This window comes from Mytilus trossulus, chromosome 9 (genome assembly GCF_036588685.1).
Source record: "Mytilus trossulus isolate FHL-02 chromosome 9, PNRI_Mtr1.1.1.hap1, whole genome shotgun sequence".
Lineage (NCBI taxonomy): Eukaryota > Metazoa > Mollusca > Bivalvia > Mytilida > Mytilidae > Mytilus > Mytilus trossulus.
Genome location: NC_086381.1, coordinates 2,492,564 through 2,515,114, shown reverse-complemented (window position 1 = coordinate 2,515,114; position 22,551 = coordinate 2,492,564). Strand labels below are relative to the sequence as shown.

General features: G+C 32.8%; 1 protein-coding gene across 1 annotated transcript; it reads left to right on the top strand.

Moving 5' to 3' along the window:
- The first annotated feature begins 19,976 nt into the window (after positions 1–19,976).
- LOC134683554 (uncharacterized protein DDB_G0287625-like) lies at positions 19,977–22,221 on the top strand. Its single transcript, XM_063542865.1, has 3 exons — positions 19,977–20,039; positions 20,346–21,128; positions 21,178–22,221. Exons 1-3 carry the CDS (start codon positions 19,977–19,979, stop codon positions 22,219–22,221), a joined length of 1,890 nt encoding a protein of 629 aa, XP_063398935.1.
- The last annotated feature ends 330 nt before the right edge of the window (positions 22,222–22,551 follow it).

Here is a 22,551-nt window from a genome sequence, read left to right as displayed (position 1 = left end):
TTATCACTTCATCTGCCATCAAACCTAGTTTCAATTTGCATGTTCTATATGTTTCTTTTTTTTATATCCTTTGCCGTGTTGATTCTAGTAAAGGACAGTTAAAAAGAAAATGGTTCAAATCTTCTCAGGCGCTACACAAAAATGTTATAGCACACCTATAAAAAGATTTTAAGGGTAAGACGATTCTGCTCATTTAGTGGCACCTAATAAAAAGATTATAAGTATATGTTTTATAAGGGTAAGAAGATTCTGCTTAATTGGTGGCACCCTTATAAAAAGATTATAAGTACATGTTTTATAAGGGTAAGAAGATTCTGCTCAATTGGTGCCACCCTAAAAAAAGATTATAAGTACATGTTTTATAAGGGTAAGAAGATTCTGCTCAATTGGTGGCAGCCTTATAAAAAGATTATAAGTACATGTCTTATAAGGGTAAGAAGATTCTGCTCAATTGGTGGCACCCTTATAAAAAGATTATAAGTACATGCTCTATAAGGGTAAGAAGATTCTGCTCGATTGGTGGCACCCTTATAAAAAGATTATAAGTACATGTTTTATAAGGGTAAGAAGATTCTGCTCAATTGGTGGCAGCCTTATAAAAAGATTATAAGTACATGTTCTATAAGGGTAAGAAGATTCTACTCATTTGGTGGCACCCTTATAAAAAGATTATAAGTACATGTTCTATAAGGGTAAGAAGATTCTGCTCAATTGGTGGCATCCTTATAAAAAGATTATAAGTACATGTTTTATAAGGGTAAGAAAATTCTGCTCAATTGGTGGAATCCTTATAAAAAGATTATAAGTACATGTTTTATAAGGGTAAGAAGATTCTGCTCAATTGGTGGCAGCCTTATAAAAAGATGATAAGTACATGCACTTTAAGGTTAGAAAATATTGCTCAATAAGTGGTACCCCTCGTGTTTATAAAATCAGACCTTGGGTGATTAGTCGAGACAGTTTTATTAGAGATTCTACATGTCCACTATTTCTGACATTTTAACCAAAATATCATCTTCCTATTTACATGTACCATGTCATAGATTTCACACATTCACTACATCTGATATTCTTATCAAAGATGCATATAACTCTTTTTTACATAATACATATGTCATAGATTCTACGGGGTCAGAGAACACAGCTGTCGTCCTTTCATATGTCCACGAATATAGTCCCTCGTGGAGAGACTGTGTTACTTGCAAATATTTTTTATGTCACTTCCAAATTGTATGCCCTAAATAACCGTAGTTAGGAAAAGAAATTACACTTTAAAGAGATTTGTGCCATTGTAGTGAGAAGATTCAGCTGGAAAAGTTACAAATAGGCATTTCGGAAGTTGTCAAAATATATCGAGACTCTCTTAACATAAAATTGCTTATATGATTGTAATATAATTTGTTCCAAATATAGTTCAACAAACTGTAAAAATATTTTTGAGAAAGCGCAGTTTGGTTTTTTAAAATACTCATGTATTGACTCATGTTTAATTGTCTAAAAAAAAGCGCTACGAAATAACTGTTCTCGAGACACATGTGATTGCTATCTGACATTATGACCAGTGCTGTATTCATTTTGTTCTTGTGATATTTACTATTTCATAAATTATATATATCCTCTACATACATTGTATATATGTAAAAGAGGATGTGGTATAAATGTCAATGAGACAACTATCAACAAGAGATAAAACTGACATAGAATGTAACAACTATAGGTCATCGTACAGCATTCAACAATGAGCAAAGCCCATATCGCATAATCAGCTATAAAAAGCCCCGAAATGACAAATGTAGAATTCAAAAGAAAAAAATGAACGACATAATTTACGTACATCTATTTGTTGTGGAGTGCGGTATAGAACCTTGTAAATGAATATGCTTGCCTGGAAAGAACTGTGATTGCATAACGGTGACAAAACAGATTAAAATGAGTATGTATTCATAAAAGATGAAAAACATAATTGTGTACAAAAGTTAAAATAAAGATGCGAATTAATTAAATTATGCGACACTTAAAACAACTATTTTGTTTTGACCTGTTGCTGTGGTTCTGGTACGATTTACAAAGTATGTTTTATTGGTAATTTTACAGGTAATTATATTACCAAATCGTTTTAAAAGTAAGACAGCAATCCTCTGAAGCATAAATTTTGTTGTGTATGCTCTTTATATACTAAGATTTATTAAGGCTGTGTAGTATTATTATAAAGACACCATAGTAACTATCTAATGGAGTACTGTGCCTGACTTATTTTAAAGCCTCGGCCAGGCACCGTACTTCACTAAATACTTATGCAGATGTCACCGTCGACAGGGTCTTTGTCCATAAAATTCTAAGTTATATTGAGGCCTTTTTGTGCTATATTCTGCAACCTTTTTTATTTCCAAATTGTGACACATTGGAACATAACATTTATTTTTGAGTTAGTTGACAAACTATATGTTTACATTTGATTTGGTCTGCTTCCTACGTTATACGTTTTCACTTTATATTCCTCATCTGAATTAATGCAAACCAAACAATGTTTCGTTATACTTGTCTATTAAAGGAGGGCGTAAAGGGGGCCATCTGCACGGAAGAAAACGAAATTAAATTGCCATTTCACGATGAACGAACAATTCATACTTACATGTGTACTTGCACGTGGAGTTTTTTATCGATTTTTCCGAAAAACGTTGAACAGCTAACTTTTTTCATGACTGCACGTAAAATAAAGATGGCAAAACACGTTGGACGAAAATAACCCTTTACCACCCTCTTAAGGGAACCAAAAGAGCAAAAACAAAATATAGGTAAATACTTGTTTTGGCGATATAAGCCATTGAAATTTTGCAGAAAAATGTTCTCTCTTGACTTTTCATAGCTTTTTGATTGACAAGTTCAAAAACTATTGAAAAAAAGAACAAGAATTTTAAAAAACTTTTGTAGATGACTAATAATGATAATTCTAATGCAACAACGTTTGTAACGTTCATTTTGATTGGATAACGTCACTTATTTACACGGCATCAATTGGCAATTGATGCTATAGGACGTACGCGCAAGCGCAGACGGTATGTGACAGATTTTAAATACATGTTTCAACGTTGTTTTCTGTCAGTTTCATTAGAATGGAGATAACAATATTGTATTTTAAGCTCCGACGGCATCAATTGGGGATTTGATGGTCGCAAATACCCGTTTACTGTCTCCGCTAACGCGTCGCCAGTAAACTTAATTTGCGACCATCAAATCCCCAATTGATGCCGTCGGAGCTTAAAATACAATACAGTTATCTCCTAAATGTAAATGATTTATAAAAAGAAAAATGGTGGTCAATGTGCAAAATAGTTTAAAGCATTCAAATGGATTAAACCAGAGGATTCCGAAAATCTGACAAAAATTCCCCAAAATGACAAGCGAACATCCTTAACGAGATGCTTTGTTCTCAAATCTAAACAATCTCTGTTTTTATAAAATCAAATGTGTTAGTTTTTCTTTATTCCTAAATCTAAATAATCACTGTTTTTGAAATATCAAATGAGTTAGTTATGCATTATTCCTAAATCTAAATAATCTCTGTTTTTATAATATCAAATGTGTTAGTTATGCATTATTTCTAAGTCTAAATTATCTCTGCTTTTATGATATCAAATGTATTAGTTATGCGTTATTCCTAAATATAAATAATCTCTGTTTTTATTATATCAAATGAGTTAGTTATGCGTTATTTCTAAATCTAAATAATCACTGTTTTTAAAATATCAAATGAGTTAGTCATGCAATATTCCTAAATCTAAATAATCTCTGTTATTATAATATCAAATGTGTTAGTTATGCATTATTCCTAAATCAAAATAATCTCTGTTTTTATCAAATGTGTTAGTTATGCTATCGTTGTTTCCGACCAGTATCACTTATAACACACTGTACCAAGTCAGTACTATGCCAGTTGTTAACTATTCGTTTGATGTGTTTTATCATTTGATTTTGCCATTTGATTAGGAACTTTTCGTTTTGATTTTTTCTCGGAGATCTTTTTCTTTTCTTACTTTTTCTTACAATCAAAAGCAATCTGATGATAAACAAAAATCTCTTCATTTGAGAATCAGGTATTATTCCTTTTATTCAATTTAATTTCATTTTGCTAAACAAGTATTGTCTTATTATTTATCATACATTGTTTTTTTACATATGAAAATAAATAAATAGGTGTTTTTTTACAAATGCACCTTTGCACAAATTTTGTCATTAATGAAAACGAATGTAAATTATAAATTAAACTTTACATCTTTTACTAAATGTGTTTCATTCCAAATGACGTTTAACATTATTGATTTCTATAATCGATTTGTTACTTTTGATAGAAAAATAAAGGACTTTTTAATGAAATAGTGTTATTTCTCTTTAACTTCAAATTACATAATTACAGAAATACATGTTGAATGTATAAACAATTACATTAAATATTAAAGCACATGTGAACAACACAAAAATAAACATTAAATAACAAACTAACCAGGAGGAGTGACCATCACATTTATACTTTTTATGAATAGATTTAAAAAAAACAATATAATAGTTAGAGCTCATCAATTGTTGATATTTTTACATATTTGGACGAAGAATACAATAGTATGGTAACAACTTTTTCTTCTTTGATCTAGAGCTTTACATGATATAACATAATTATATTCTATGTCTCTTAAGATAATATTCATCTTCTATGTCTCTTGATTCGCCAAGATAGCACAACCTATCATGTCTGTATATGTTATTCAACCTTCCCGTCTCGATAGGTAATCGGTGACTTTTGCATCTAAATTTACACATTACAATTTGATTATATATTGACAATTTGGAATAATAGCTTTCCAATTTTATATCAATTTTAAAAATTCCATAACATACGCATTTCGGAGTAGCGTTAATTTCGCTCAAGCCGTTCTGCAAAACCTGGTCTTCAAATTTCAATTCAATAATTTTGATTACCCATTTATCTAACAATTGGCTCAACCAGATCTTTGACATTCCAGAGGTATTAAAACATTTGTTTACAAATGATATCCATTTACAGTTTAAAAGACCATAAATGTGAAAAATAATATACAATAGTTTATATAAAAGACACGAAATTGTACTTTCTCTACAACACAGTAATCTACGTAAGAAACTAACCATACGAACCCAATTCTGCATAAACAAATAAACAATACAGCTAGGTGTTCTCTATTTTAAATGTAGAACAAGCTGACAAAATTTTATGTTCTATCAAATCAAAAGTTTTAAATCCGCATACTTCCGAACCATAAAAAAGAATAGGTAAAACCAACTTATCAAACATGTCTAACTGATATGCTATAGTCAAACTGTTTTGTCTACACTTTTTTTAAATACCGTACATTGCTTTTGTAGGCTGTTAACACATATATTTTATTGTCTTTAGAAATGTACTATTTCTAGCAATGTCACCGTAAAATTGAGGATACTATCCCCCGTCTTCTTTCTTTGAATGGTACCTATATAATTAGTTTTATCATGATTTTGCACTAACATGATCAACATGATGTGTGCCACTAGCGGAGCAGTATCTGCTTACTTAAAATAAGGGTCGGTAGGGTAAGTGAAAACACATGTACGATGATTTTAATTGGCCTAAGCATATTAACTAGAACGCATGTTAGATGTAAATAAGCATACTATGATATCAATCTTAAGAAAAATTTTTGTATTTGCTTCCACTGTCTTTATCATCAATATACACATATGTGTTACTTAAATATTGCTGTTCATTTAATTATATAAATAAATGTCAAAACATACACTCTTTATTAACTTGAATACAAATGTTCATAGGAGCATGTGTGTGTACATTTGCACAACGCATTGTTTTTCAACGCTTGCATTTATTTTACGTGTCTGTGATACTGACCGAAAACTAAGTACTATCATATGTAGTTTAATGTGCATTTATTTTAGTTGAAGACAATAAAACAAACAAAAATCAGCAAATAACGGGAACTGAGCTGTCCCTAATTTGTAAGAATATCGCCTAACGTCTTTCGACGTTGTTTTTCATGTTTTTAGAATTTGCGCAATGTGTTCCCGCTAATTCAAATTATTAACTCCATATTTTAGACATATCTTTTTTCCATTGATTTGACCACACCTTTTTATATCCTTATTTTATGTTGATATAATCAAAGCATATTTGACTGATATAGATATGGATAAGGAGAAAACTGAAATATATGAATCATAAAAAATACCCAGAAAAAACGAAAATTAAACACGTAACAATCCATTTATTTCATTGTTGACAATGAATAATATATGCAAGTGTCCAAATAGGATTTCGTTCGAATATTTTATATAATTAGTTATCAAATTATAACGTAGTTTTATGAATAGTGTATATGTAGATTTATTCATCTAAAACAGCTTATGAATGTAAGTCCTGATATCATTGCAACCAAGTTAAAAACAAGACTTCCGGTACCATTTCCTGGAAAGAAAAATGGTTTTGTTATCAATAATAAATCTTGAAACATTTGATATGTTATTAAAAAAAATACTCGATGGATTGTTTATTGACAACTAGTATCATAAAAAGACGGAAGAAGAAAATCATGCTCTTTAAAGATAGTGTTCAAATGGAACACATCATATCCTTCAATGTTCCGTTTCATGTTGATCTAAGAAACAATTTATCAACCGATAATTGAATTTAAAATTTGGCACATCCCAATACATACTCACTTGATATTGAAAGTGTAACATTTTGGGTACTGGCAGTGCACGAATGGCGCGTGGGCACGCATGGTACCAACACGACAGTAGTCATATTACATGATATCGTGAACATTTGTAATACCTATCTAAAAATGACTATTTTTTTTGGAAATATATGGAACTTTGTAAAATGAAAGAAAATTCAAAGTTTTCGAGGATTTGCAATAGGAAAACACCTAGATTGTTTTAACATATCTTGCGGCACTCCAGTAAAAAGTTATCTCATTGGTAACCGTACCTTACCATATCTCCTTAATCATACAAATGTATGAAATTGATTGTAAACTACATATTCACTGAAAGCCAGTAAAATAAAAAGATATATAAGTGCTGGCATACTCACCACTACCACATCCAAACTGAGAAAGTGCCTGTTTAGCATCAGCAATAGTTTGTCTTATGATGGAAGTTCCAGGATCCAATTTGCAGTCAGTGACAACTTTATTCAAACAATCCTGATAGGTATTTAATCCACTGAATTTTATATGAAATGAAAAAATATCACTTAAGGGCAAATCTTACAGTTACAGGGGAGGTTATGACGTTGCTAATGTGAAATGTTATTTTTGGAACGTCAAACTGTGTTATTTTTTCACGTTAACCTAAAAATGTAGTTATTAGCATTTGAATTCAGTTGGCAGCATGATATACATCTTTTATTTATCAAATTTGAAAGTATGTTATAAATTACTTTACATATGTGATCAATTCAATTTAATTCAGTATTTTATTTATGTCTCACCTCAAGTATAAAATTACACAATACATTTATGAAAGATAAATTTTGTATACATGAGCCAATCTGTACAGAAAACAATATGTATGTAAATAATAGACATTAAACCTGAATGACAAAAATTAAACAACAAAAGTATTCAATTATTATTTACAATATAAAACTTATCGGCGTCTTTTAATCTTATAATATCTTGATTCGAAACTAAAATGCCGTTTTCAGGCAATCTGTTAAACCATTAAAACGTTCATCATTTTCCCAAAGTGGGCGGATGCTATATATATATATATATATTTAGGATTCATTTATTGGCGCAAGACAATTCATAATAATGATACAACAAAGGGACCATTAAATTATTTCACCGCAATATGAAATAATATAAAAATGTATAAAACACACAAAAAATAGTCTGACCTGCATATTTTCTTCTTGTCTCCTGCGGCCTCTTCTGCCACGTTAGCGTAGGGTGTGGAGCATGCGGTCATTTTTGGTATAGAACAATCTTGCGCGTCAGCTCCTAAATAGTACGGTATTAGAACACGATAAAATTTTATGTATGTTGCGCATAAATGAATTGTTGGTCGCACAATATTGACGCCAATTTATCATATCCCATTTGTTATATACTGACCGGCTTTAGAAACGCAACACTAGATTATTTTTGTGTTTTTTTTAATGAGTGTGTCACCGTCAATAGCGATGACTGCCTGTTACAAACGCCAAAATGATTGTTAGAAAGGTCAACAAATACTGTCTGACATGTTTTAGGTTCTGTTTTACAACTTCTGATTTTGCATTTGTTCAAGCCCTTAATTGCTTTTGGCAATTATGCGGTTGGAACTTGAGGGCTTTAAAGGTTTTCCCTCAGTCGATTCTTTGGTAATTCAGTTTATGGGAAACATTTTAGGCATGAATCTGTACCCAATGACACTCGGCAATTTGATAAGCAGTTGACGTTGCGGCCGTAAACATGTCTTGCAAATGACGTTGCGTATTCAAATTCTGTTGACGTTTCATTGTCACTACACGCTGATCTGTTCATTGATGGCTAGAAACAAATCTGGTCTACTTGTTTCGTTGTCGGAAGGACAGTAAGACGAGTTTCTGAAGTCATAAAGTATGGTTGCAGCACGTTTATGTTTTCATGTTTGCAGTATTCTTAAGGGATAATTCAGTTTTTTTATTTCTCAGTCTTGGCAAAATGGGGATGCAACATTTTTAAACTGAATTAAGTGAGGCAAAGGATTTAAAGAACTGTTTGACAAAGCAAAAAAAAAACTGAAACAATCTTTCATGGGTCTAAAATTTTGCTTTAAGAAATTCGTGCGACTTAAAAATTCGGTATGTTCAATAACCACAGGAAAGTCATTTTTTGATTTTTTGTAAGGAGAAAGAAGTATGATAAGCATGGACAGAAGTTATAAGAGAACCAAACAAGATTTGGTAAAAAAATCAACAAAACGAGTGTTGCGTTTCTAAAGCCGTTCAGTATATAAGAGAAATAAATATTCAACTTTAAAATATTATATCTGTCAAAATGAAGTAAAATGGTCACTTATCGGTCACTGTGTAGTAAAATGGTCACGTGAAATGATCATAGTTTATATTACATTTTCTAACCAATTTGGTTGTATTGTCCTAAAATTTGGAAATTTAGTCGTCCAGATTTGTCTTCAAATATTTCTAATTAAAAACAATATATGTGTTTTTAACAGTTTATAAGGAGTTTGTATTTTAAATGTTAGTACAAGTCACATTTGATGAATACGAATCACAGAGGTCGGTCAGTGATCAATTTATTGATAACTACTTGTTGACCTGGCCATTATCAGATATTCATAAAGGTGTACCATGAACGAAATTATGTCTGGGTTTTCCTGAAATTTAAATGAAAAAAGTAAGTTGCACAATCATTGACAGGATTTAAATGAAAAAAGGGAGTAGCAAAATCATTGACAGAAATTAATAACAAAAAACACACGAAGACTTGCAATCAGAATTAAGAACTCCCTAAGTAAAAGGAATGAAATTCTGTCAATGTTTCTGTTGTTTCGTTGTTTTCTTCTTATAGTTGATGTGTTTTCCTCGATTTTAGTTTGTACACAGGATTGTTTTCTCACAATCGATTTATGACTTTCGAACAACGGTATAATACTATAGACTTTGTTGTAAAATTAACAAACAAATTTGATATAACTCGATTATAATGTTTTAAACTAAACATCTGAACAGTATATATATATTTATGCAATTCATAATTTATATAGATTTGCCAGCATTTACGCTGCAGTATATTAATTATTTATAGCTTTTGTGAAGTCAAATCCATCACTAATGGTTGACTAGGAAACTGAATATATGTCCGACTGACTGTAACATCTATATGCAAAGTAACATTTTATTTGATGTCATCAATGTTAAAATGTGTAGTCACGCCATTTTGGAATATGGAATGTTATATCTGATGTCGTGTCGATCTTCATATAGTGGTGTCGTTTTGGTTATATTTACCATTATCGATCTCGTGCTAAGCTTCATAATGTAGTATCGTTCGGGTTATACTTACCTTTATCGATATCGTTTCAAGTTCAAACAGTGGTATCCTTCGGGTTATACTTACATTTATCGATGTCGTGTTAAGCGTCATACAGTGGTATCGTTCGGGTTATACTTACCTTTATCAATGTCGTGTCAAGCTTCATACAGTGGTATCGTTCGGGTTATACTTACCTTTATCGATATCGTTTCAAGTTCAAACAGTGGTATCGTTCGGGTTATACTTACCTTTATTGATGTCGTGTCAAGTTTCATACAGTGGTATCGTTCGGGTTATACTTACCTTTATTGATGTCGTGTCAATTTTCATACAGTGGTATCGTTCGGGTTATACTTACCTTTATTGATGTCGTCTAAAGCTTCATACAGTGGCATCGTTCGGGTTATACCCACCTGTATTGATGTCGTGCCAAGCGTCTTACAGTGGTATCGTTCGGGTTATACTTACCTTTATCGATGTCATGTTGAGCTTCATACAGTGGTGTCGTTCGGGTTATACCCACCTTTATCGATGTCGTGCCAAGCGGCATACAGTGGTATCGTTCGGGTTATACTTACCTTTATCGATGTCGTGTCAAACTTTATACAGTGGTATCGTTCGGGTTAAACTTACCTTTATCGATGTCGCGTTAAGCTTGAAACAGTGGTATCATTTGGGTTATACTTACCTTTATCGATGTGGTGTTAAGCTTCATACAGTGGTAATTCTTATATCATTTGCATATCTATAAATACTTGAACTGGATTGGTCAATTAGATTTTTTCTCTTGGTTTACACTTCGATAAACCATGTTTCCGAAACTACTTTCGTAATCTATTCATGCGCGATACACATTCTTGCAGGGATACTGGGATTTTCAGCAAATTGAGATTATACAACAATTGCATAACAGTTGTTTCTATTCTAATGTATATATTACAAAAAAAGAAATAACATAAATGCACAAAAGCTTCGAAAATATATAAAAATAAAATTTAAATAAAATTCCGCGAAATTTCATGAAGGATTTGGCAAATTTACGTCATGGCAAAACACGACGTCATACGAATGAAAATGTTCATGGGAAAGACTATTTCGTTACGTGTACGCTTTAAATTCGGATAATATTTAATTAAAATAAAGTTTTTTTAGGTAGGTGCTATTTCATTTTAGATTCTGTTGCATTTGTCGGACATTTATTGTTTTTAGAAAGTCAAGATGGCGACGTACTCCTTAGTTACGGCATGTCATTGTGCTTTTGATGGTAAATATAGCAGCCATCAAACAAATAATGTAAATTAATAACCGCGTATGTTTGGCTGAAGAATTCTAAGGATTAAACACATTTTTTCTAGAGGTTATTGATGTGTAAACCGGGTCTCTTACTCACAAACTTGACATAAAAGTCCTTCGCACTTTTATTCAGTTTGTGAGTTAATCGCCCCGGTTTACACATCAATAACCTCTAGAAAAAATGTGTTTAATCCTATAATATGGTATTAGGTTATAATTACTTTTATCGATGTGGTGTTAAGCTTCTCGATGTCGTGTTTAGTTTCATACAGTAGTATCGTTCGGGTTATACCCACCTTTATCGATGTCGTGTAAAGCTTCATACAGTGGTATCGTTTGGGTCATACTGACCTTTATCGATGTGGTGTTAAGCTTCATACAACGGTATCGTTCCTGTTATACTTACCTTTACCTACAAAAAGCGTAGCATTGTGTCCCATTTGGTTTTACTTTGATGAGGGGTCTGAGTAAATAAACTCATCATAAATACACTAGTTAAAAGGTTGTACGCCAGAAGCGCATTTCGTCTAGACAGATTCACCAGTGACGCAAAATAAAAGTGTCATATAAAATGAAGGGTGTTAAATACCCATTGTTCCGATTTGTTTGGCAAAATACAGTTAATTTAGTTTATTCCTTGTGTAGTAAATCCTTCGTATATCTAAAAATTTAATGTTTTGTAAATCATGTCAACCGACGCGAGTTTCGTTTACAAAACACTCGTTAGTGACGCTAAGAAAAAAGAAGAATAAAAAAAATAAGAGAGTGTGTTTAGTACGGGGTTAAACTATTGTAAAGGTTGAGTTTCAATCACTCATTTTCCAGTATAAGTTCTTTATATTATTATATAGATCGCCTCAATTTCTAAACATACAAATTGTTCTACTGTTTTGTTGTTTTATTGATTAATTATTTTTCTTTCCAATTATGCTGTCATGTATAATTTTCTTTTTCTGAATGGGAAAGGGAATTGGTAAAGGAGAGTGGTTAAAATACAGTCGTATTGCTAGGTTTAAAAACATTCCTTCATTTATTGAAATTGTGTGAACATTTATTTCATAGGTAAATTATTCATATATTTATCACTTATCGTATATTTATTTATAAAATCAAATAAAAACATCATCATAAAGTAACATAAATTGTACGACGTCAAGCACAATATAACAACGGATGGTAACAATATGTGAGAACTATAGTAACATGTGGGGTTTCACTTTTTCACCAGCAAAAAGCAAATTATTACAATTTGGTAAACGCAGAACTTCTACTCCAACATATCTATACCAAGAACCGATCAACTATGTAACTTCTGCTCGACATATTGGTATTCAACTAGATTCATCTTTAAAAACAATGGACAGAACTCTTAAAGCTTGTCGCACCTTGCGCTCGACAACGACATCAGTTATACGCCTTGGAATACACCCAGCCATTGTAAATCCAATTGTATGCGCAAAGATTATACGTCAGCTCTGTTATCCGAAAGCACTATACGGTTGTGAACTCTGGGGAAAACTTACCTGCACTGAAGTACTGATGCTTGAAAGAACTCACCACTATATTTGTAAATTTATACAAGGTTTACCAAGAAGAACAAGAAGCGACATGTGTGTGTCATTGTTAGGATGGCTTTCATTGAAAGTTTTATATGTGAACGAAAACTGTTGTTTTTTGGAAGAACATGTCGCCTTCCATACTCAGCTGTCTCATTCCGTATTCTTCTCCGTAGACTCATTGATGCTAGATATAATCAATATGACACCAGATCAGGTTTCGCTTGTGACATTATTGAAATACTCACAAAATATGGTTTATCGAAATATCTAGATCAGTTTCTCAATGATGGACAATTCCCAAGTTCGGCAACTTGGAAATCGGTAGTCAAGAAGTCAATTTACCAGGTTGAGGTAGTAAAGTGGCATCATCGTATGGCAGTGGATCCTGATTTTGTTGTTTTTAAAGACATTCACTCGTTTTGTGTACCGCATGCGGCGTGGAGAGTAGCACTACGTCACCCACTGATGCGCAGACAGGCCCATTTTGTAACATCAACGTGCTGTCTTATACGCGAGAACTTACAAAACAACAGAATACTGTGCGATAAATGTGGTAAACTTTTTGATGATCCTTGTACTCATGCAATACTATCATGTGACTATACAGTTGATGCTCGAGATCAATTTTGGAGGAAGGTTATAGACATAAACCCGATTACATTTAGTGTTCACTTAGGAAATATGACTGACAATAAAATGCTTAATTGTATTCTTGCCTGTGACACCGAATTTGATCTACAGAATGAAGAACGTGAACAGTTTAACTTCATGTGTGTGAACTTTATCTACAATTCTTGTAAATTGTTACATAACCGCAACTGCTGCTAGAAGTACATAAACTATTTTCAAACTGTGATGAACATAAGTAAATAATTGAACATTTCGTCGTGATCTCGTCTTTATTGACTGTCTCTGTGTAAATAATAGTTCTTGTTGTTTGTATATGATTTATTGTAACTGTCTTTGCTTTGTTTCATACTCTCCAATAGGAGGCAAATAAAATAATATTATACATATCCTTTTGCAGACTTTTTTTTTTTAACAATTACCATTACCATTTTTAGGTTTCCCTTTACTTTTTTATCCTGTGGAATTGCTATGAGAATATTAAACCAAATGCAAGCTTCCTCTAAAAAAAATCTGCCTGTTTTTCTATAAATTTAGTTGCCGCTAAGTTCTCACAGTTTGAACTTCTTGTTCATTTGTGAATAAAAGAACACAAAACAGATGGTTCATAATCTTCTTCACCATTTGTTTTACATGTACAAATGTTCCACACATAACATGTTTTGTGGATTTACAAATAGAGCATAAATATATATTTGACGATGGTGTTAAACGTTATATATTGATATTATTAGTTTTGAAGTATTCAATTTTATCTAGAAATCCTGTGTTCATATTATCTTTTAGATCATCCTCTGTATTATAAAAATAATTGTTTCATTTGGCAAGGAATATAAAAAAATTATAACTTGTCTATTTTTTTTTTTATCAAAGATCATTAAATTATTCATAATCCCTGAAATCATATTAGGGAATTTGTAGAATAATTATTGAAATGTTCAGTAATTATGTAAAATCACTGGTCATTTTCAGGGATTATATATAATTTCTTATGATTTTAGTGATTCTACATATTCCATGATTATACAAATTCACTGTAACATATACAGTGTAACATTTTCTTAAGATTTAACAAATATGACGGTGAAAGATATGAAAATGTTCATGAATGTTTAAATATGGTTTTGCAATTTGTTATTTTTATTTATAGCAATACAATTATTATGCCTGTATCATGTCAGGAATCTGTTTCAGTATTTAAAATAAATCTTTACTTCCAATAAAGATCGATGAAATCCTCATTTTAACGATAATCTAAATAAAATCACTCAAATCTGAACATGTAAGTTGTAACTTTGTGGTATTTACAGTAAAAAATAGACGTTAAAATGCATCACATTCATTACATCTGATAGTTTAATCAAAGATGCAAGTTACTTTTCTTCACATAATACATATGTCATAGACTCTACAGGGTCAGGGAACACAGCTGTCGTCCTTTTATTTGTCCACTTTGAAAGACGAAATTAATCGTATAAACCACATACTTTTCACTGGGCGCACTACGTTTGCGCGCATTTGGGGATTAAAATTATTTACGTTTGCGCGCAGCTTTTAATTACATTTGCGCGCATTTATTTTACAGGTAATCTCAGGTAAAAAAATAAGTAAAAATTATGTACCGATTATCAGGTTATCTGCATGTTGATATCGTAAAATATCAGCTGCGAGACATAATATGAAGCTTTTTGTCGAGTGAGCGTAGCGAACGAGATCAAAAAGCCTTCATATAATGTCAAGCAGCTGATATGTTAAGTTATAAATACCTATTTTTTTTTTTTTTTTTTCATATTAATCAATTATCAATTTTAAAAATAGTTTAATTATCAGTCAAATTATATACTGTTCATATTGAAGTCTAAAAGCAAGTAAAAACTCCGTTATAGCTAAAGATCAAGTTACAATATATGAAAAGGCTATGTCAAAATATGTGCCTTATGATAACATTAAGAATGGAATGGGGAAGATGTCAAAGAGACAACATACTAGACTAACGGAAGGGGTACTGATACTTATAAATATTTGAACAAATGAATAGATAAATAAGCATTATTACCTGTATTTAACCTGAGTTTACCTGAGTTTACCTGCCAAAAAAATGCGCGCAAATGTAATGGAAAGCTGCGCGCAAACGTAATGATTTTTGCGCGCAAATGTAATGGCAATGCACGCAAACGTAATGCACCGTTTTCACTTGTAATAGAATGTCCCTTTGTTCCTATAATATTGTTTTTTACCCAAAAGACATGTTTGATTTTCTACAGGAAAACAGTGCTTTGTCATCCTTTGTATTATGTTACATGATCAGAGCAGTTCTGTCAAAATGTTCATAAAAACTGTACAATGATGAAGCTATGGATACAGTGACACTGATGATATTACCAAAGTCACTTTGTTGTGGAAAATGTAAGGGTAATTCACACTACTTCTTTGTAAATGAAAGACATGAATAGAGATAAGAAATGACGTGAATTTAAGCAAATATAAAATTATGTCATTTCAACAACATGTTAAACCTCAACAATGAGCAAAATAAATATCATTTAAGTCAGCTACTTTCTTGATTGTTGGATGTTGAATGTCCAGTGTCAATTATGTGACGCATGTTTGAAGTCTGCTAAACTCCATAATTCCTCAATTTATTTAGAATAACATACATTTATATATATATATATTTGGTGTCACGATATCACAGTAGCATGGGTTCGAATCCCGGCGAGGGAAGAACCAAAAATTTGCGAAAGCAAATTTACAGATCTAACATTGTTGGGTTGATGTTTAGAAGAGTTGTATATACATTATGTACACAGCCATGTATCACCATCATTGATGGCGATCCGATGGATACATCTGTTGTAGGGTTGTCACTGACTCAGACGTACTTATGAATATAATTATTTTCTGTGACTGTATCTTAAATTAATTTGTAGGATCCTTTACTATAGATAATTTAGCTGATCTGTAACAATAACATCTTCATGCCTTATATATCATGTACTGTAGTACGCCGCTAGATTAAAACTGACGTGGAAAGGTAACATATGGCCACCGAAAGCTCTTTTTTTGAGAGCCCAGGTGGTCGTGTGGTCTAGCGGGACGGCTGCAGTGCAGGCGATTTGGTGTCACGATATCACAGTAGCATGGGTTCGAATCTCGGCGAGGGAAGAACCAAAAATTTGCGAAAGCAAATTTACAGATCTAACATTGTTGGGTTGATGTTTAGACGAGTTGTATATACATTATGTACACAGCCATGTATCACCATCATTGATGGCGATCCGATGGATACATCTGCTGTAGGGTTGTCACTGACTCAGACGTACTTATGTATATATATATATATATATATATATACATCTAGCGCATTCATACATGTATTCCTATATGCATGCCTTTTGTGTCAGTGGTATATTTAACATCATATGAGCAGTTGGGTCGTTTGAAAAGCAGTGTATTTGAACAGTAAAAAAATTGTACCGATATAGTGGTGTGTTTAAAGAAAACAGTCAACATTGTTTTATCCTTTGTAAAAACTTCTATTTATCTTTGATATTTGTGGTTAAACATTTGTGTTAAAATTTATTTTGGGATGTTGAAAGGTGAGTAATTCTACGTTTTATGTTCAAGTATTGTAAATGCATTCGATTTATCTCCCGTTTCCCATGTTTTTGTTATATGAAAAATGTATGCAAATTCAAAGCATCTTTTAATAACATTTTTAGTAAGAAGAAAGATAAAAGTGACATGCCGTGTATGACTGTTTCATATCTATATTCTTCCCAATATCAAGTATTCGATCGTTTTTAATAATGAATTTTTCAAAGCACCTTTTACAGTTTGATAAGACGACATTTATTTCATTTATAACTAGTTAGTTAACACCGCTACATCGAAGTATTATTAAATTATTAAAGTAAACCATTATATTGGTCAAGGTACGGTCTTCACACTATACAGCAAGCTATAAAGGGCCCCAAATATTACAAGTGTAAAACCTTTCAAATGGGGGGAACAAAACGATATAATACATTTCAAGCATTTGGATCTGGAATTTACCCCTAATGGTTCTCATTCCTAAATTTGTCAAAAATATTGAAATGCTACTTTCATCTGGTGGTTTAAAATGGGGTTCATTTATTTTTATGTTGCATATTTTGATATCACCGCTATATCTAGTTTGTTCGCTTGACATAATTTTCTTCTTCTAATGGTCTCAGTTTTGATTGTGTATAGTTTCTTTTCTGTTCTTGTCTTTTTGACAGACTTTACTCATTTGGATATGGAATACAACAATACACATAACGTTGAAAAACGACAAAATGTACTTCAACATCTAGATTACTTTGCATTTTCGTGTAGTTGGGTGTCTGCCTTATTTCCCATGCTTAACCGTCTAGCAGCAATTTTTACTTATTATGGTTTACTTTTACACTAGTGTAACAGTACATCATGATAGTTTATTGCCTTATTGTTTCAACAGATAAAGTGGATGAGATTATTTTATCCAGATAAATTGTTTCATGATTTAGGATATGTTTCTTCCCCATCTTTATTTTAGTTGACCATGGCGTATGGTGTAGCTATACATACGGACGACAATCCCCTGAGATTAGAAAACGAAAATGATTTTAATACATGTACTAATCGTTTGTGAAAATTATCTATTTTAGTCTCGTATAAATAATGTTGAGTAGGTGTTTCGTCTTGTTCCGTGTACCGTATTTAGTAATTGGAACGAGGTCAGGTTAAAATTAAGTGAAACATAGTCTATCTTTGACTACACTTAAGACTGTTGTTTGTTAAACAGTAGTATCTCATCCTACGTATTTATCACGTGGTATTCCAATAGATTTTGTAGAATTGAAATAATTGTATGTCTATTTTACAGCCACTTATTTCTGCTTATGTTTGATGTCTTGTTACTATTCTCTTTATTTGTTGAACTCTTGACTAAGCAGAAACAAATTAAGCAAAAAAAGCAGCACATTGATAGTGCACGAAATCATAAAACACCAAATCAGCTGTTCTTTTAGTACTTTACAGGGTGTACCGTCTTTTTAAATGTTAAAATTGTGTACGCCAGGCGCATGTTATTTCTATAGAAGACTCATTAGTGACACAAAAAAAGAGTTAAAAAGGCCATATTAAATACGAGTTTGAAGATTATGAAAACATGCAACAATAGAAATTTAAATTGCTGTTTGTCGCTTTGACAAATTCCCCATTTCCTTTCTCAATTTTATAAATATTGATACCTCCAACTATCAGAGATAAAAACTACAGACCACGGATTCGAAATGGACACTTTTCTGTTGTTAGATGGACTTTTAATTCAGGAGTGTGGGCATAAATCCTTATTGATATTCTTATTGTATGTTTACAAAGTTACTTCCATTTTCTTTTTAATCTTAAATTGATACTTGTCGAGGATCAGTTATCGTCAGAGGTCCGTAGTTTTTCTGAAATAAATTTTGATAGAAAATCTTTTGGGAAAATCTGTTTCCAAAAAGACAGGGTAATCACCATAAACTCGAACTTGTTCTCCTGTTATTAACAACGTACAAACGGGTTACAAGTATACAAATTGTTGCGGGACATTTTTTATAGGTGCAATGATAGTGTTGAGTTAAGCCTTTGTCTGAGTATTAACTTTCTGTCACTTGCAACCAACTAATTTTAGTGTACTAAAAGAGACATATATACTTTCATTCATAAACTTCTAAATCTTTTTGAATTTTTTAGAAAGGAGTTGAATATATTTTATAGCGATGTCTTATACTTCTTTCTAATAACAGCTGGGTTTCCCTAAATCGATGACGTCAGTTCCTGTCAATTTACCGAAAATTCGATATTTCCCGAACTGAATCGAATCAATTAAAAAAACATTTTAAAAATGAAACAGAAATAGTTGTCTACATAAATATATCATTGTTTCTCAATAGTCCAAATTACACCCAATAAATATGTAAAATTAATACAAGAGTAAGACCAAGGAATTGTATTTTAAATATACAATTCCTTGGTAAGACAGAGGCAACTATCATTAAGTACATAATAGACATTAAACTAAATGGTTTTATGTGCATGCATTACACAGGAGAGCCTACATGCATTACACAGGAGAGCCTACATGTATATTGATTAGTCTTATAAATTTACACTAGTTGTTAAGACCAGAATTGTTTTTCTATTCATCAGTTCATTGAATTTTAATTAATTTGTTTGATTAGTATTTGTTCTTACACATACTGTCAACTATCACAGAGTTTGTTAAACAGTAGTATCTCATCATCTTTATAAGATTAATGTAGAAGGAATATGTATACCATTATCAAATGTAAAAATATATGTGTGATTGCCAATGAGACATGAACAGATGACACTATTGACACCGTACGGCCTTCAACAATTAGCAAAATCTGTACAAGGTTTCCATTAACTGAACGCTATGACAGGTGAGAGCACAATTAATCCTATATCAAAATCTAACAAATGTCACGAATTAACATTTGTATATTAATATATACAAGTAATTCTGAAATTATTGCGTGCATCATTTTAGAAGTTTTGAAGATTGGAAAAAGTGCGAGATTTACTATTGGGATTTCAGAAATTTTCTTCTCAAATTCTTTATCATTGCGATTCTCACCCATTCGCGTTTTCACAGTAATAAAACTCCGCTATTTTTCTGAATTTAAACATAAAAAAATAAACAAAAGTGACCAATGTTTTCCTTTCGAAGAGGATGTGAAATAATACACGAAGAACAAAAATCAATTTAAAACCAAAAGGTGAAGACAGACAATGTCATCAATAGACAGATAGAGAGAACAACAGTCCACACAACACAGATAGAGAGAACAACAGTCCACAATACACAGGTAGAGAGAACAACAGTCCACACAACACAGATAGAGAGAACAACAGTCCGCACAACACAGATAGAGAGAACAACAGTCCACACAACACAGATAGAGAGAACAACAGTCCGCACAACACAGATAGAGAGAACAACAGTCCACACAACACAGATAGAGAGAACAACAGTCCACACAACACAGATAGAGAGAACAACAGTCCACACAACACAGATAGAGAGAACAACAGTCCACACAACACAGATAGAGAGAACCACAGTCCACACAACACAGATAGAGAGAACCACAGTCCACACAACACAGATAGAGAGAACCACAGTCCACACAACACAGATAGAGAGAACAACAGTCCACACAACACAGATAGAGAGAACAACAGTCCACACACCACAGATAGAGAGAACATCAGTCCACACAACACAGATAGAGAGAACAACAGTCCACACAACACAGATAGAGAGAACAACAGTCCACACAACACAGATAGAGAGAACAACAGTCCACACAACACAGATCGAGAGAACAAAAGTCCACACAACACAGATAGAGAGAACAACAGTCCACAAAACACAGATAACAAAACACAGATAGAGAGAACAACAGTCCACATGACACAGCTAGAGAGAACAACAGTCCACACAACACAGCTAGAGAGAACAACAGTCCACACAACACATATAGAGAGAACAACAGTCCACACAACACAGATAGAGAGAACAATAGTCCACACAACACAGATAGAGAGAACAACAGTCCACACAACACAAATAGAGAGAACAACAGTCCACACAACATAGAGAGAACAACAGTCCACACAACACAGCTAGAGAGAACAACAGTCCACACAACACAGATAGAGAGAACAACAGTCCACACAACACAGATAGAGAGAACAACAGTCCACACAACACAGATAGAGAGAACAACAGTCCACACAACACAGATAGAGAGAACAACAGTCCACACAACACATATAGAGAGCACAACAGTCCACACAACATAGAGAGCACAACAGTCCACAAGACACAGATAGAGAGAACAACAGTCCACACAACACAACTAGAGAGAACAACAGTCCACACAACACAGCTAGAGAGAACAACAGTCCACACAACACAGCTAGAGAGAACAACAGTCCACACAACACAGCTAGAGAGAACAACAGTCCACACAACACAGCTAGAGAGAACAACAGTCCACACAACACAGGTAGAGAGAACAACAGTCCACACAACACAGATAGAGAGAACAACAGTCCACACAACACAGATAGAGAGAACAACAGTCCACACAACACAGCTAGAGAGAACAACAGTCCACACAACACAGCTAGAGAAAACAACAGTCCACACAACACAGCTAGAGAGAACAAAAGTCCACACAACACAGATAGAGAGAACAACAGTCCACACAACACAGCTAGAGAGAACAACAGTCCACACAACACAGCTAGAGAGAACAACTGTCCACACAACACAGCTAGAGAGAACAACTGTCCACACAACACAGCTAGAGAGAACAACAGTCCACACAACACAGCTAGAGAGAACAACAGTCCACACAACACAGCTAGAGAGAACAACAGTCCACACAACACAGCTAGAGAGAACAACAGTCCACACAACACAGCTAGAGAGAACAACAGTCCACACAACACAGCTAGAGAGAACAACAGTCCACACATCACAGATAGAGAGAACAACAGTCCACACAACACAGGTAGAGAGAACAACAGTCCACAAAACACAGGTAGAGAGAACAACAGTCCACAAAACACAGATAGAGAGAACAACAGTCCACAAAACACAGCTATAAAACGTATGTTACACACGATTTATAGGCAGTTCTTATATTCAACAATAATTATGACGCTTATATTAACTAAAATTGCATGTCATGTATTTTGTTTTTTTTACAAAATAATCTTTATTTAGTGTTTATAATATAAAATGGTAGTGTAGACTGGTATGGTCTGGTCTGGTATATTGTATTGTATTGTATTGTAGTGTAGTGTAGTGTAGTGTAGTGTAGTGTAGTGTAGTGTAGTGTAGTGTAGTGTAGTGTAGTGTAGTGTAGTGTAGTGTAGTGTAGTGTAGTGTAGTGTAGTGTAGTGTAGTGTAGTGTAGTGTAGTGTAGTGTAGTGTA

What these genes read in the sequence shown, in the direction of transcription:
- LOC134683554 (XM_063542865.1), top strand. Translation starts at nt 19,977, where the DNA reads ATGACAGGTGAGAGCACAATTAATCCTATATCAAAATCTAACAAATGT. An exon ending in AATGTCACGAATTAACATTT is followed by an intron (nt 20,040 to 20,345) that starts GTATATTAATAT and finishes TGTCATCAATAG; the next exon opens with ACAGATAGAGAGAACAACAG. An exon ending in CACAGATAGAGAGAACAATA is followed by an intron (nt 21,129 to 21,177) that starts GTCCACACAACA and finishes CAACACAAATAG; the next exon opens with AGAGAACAACAGTCCACACA.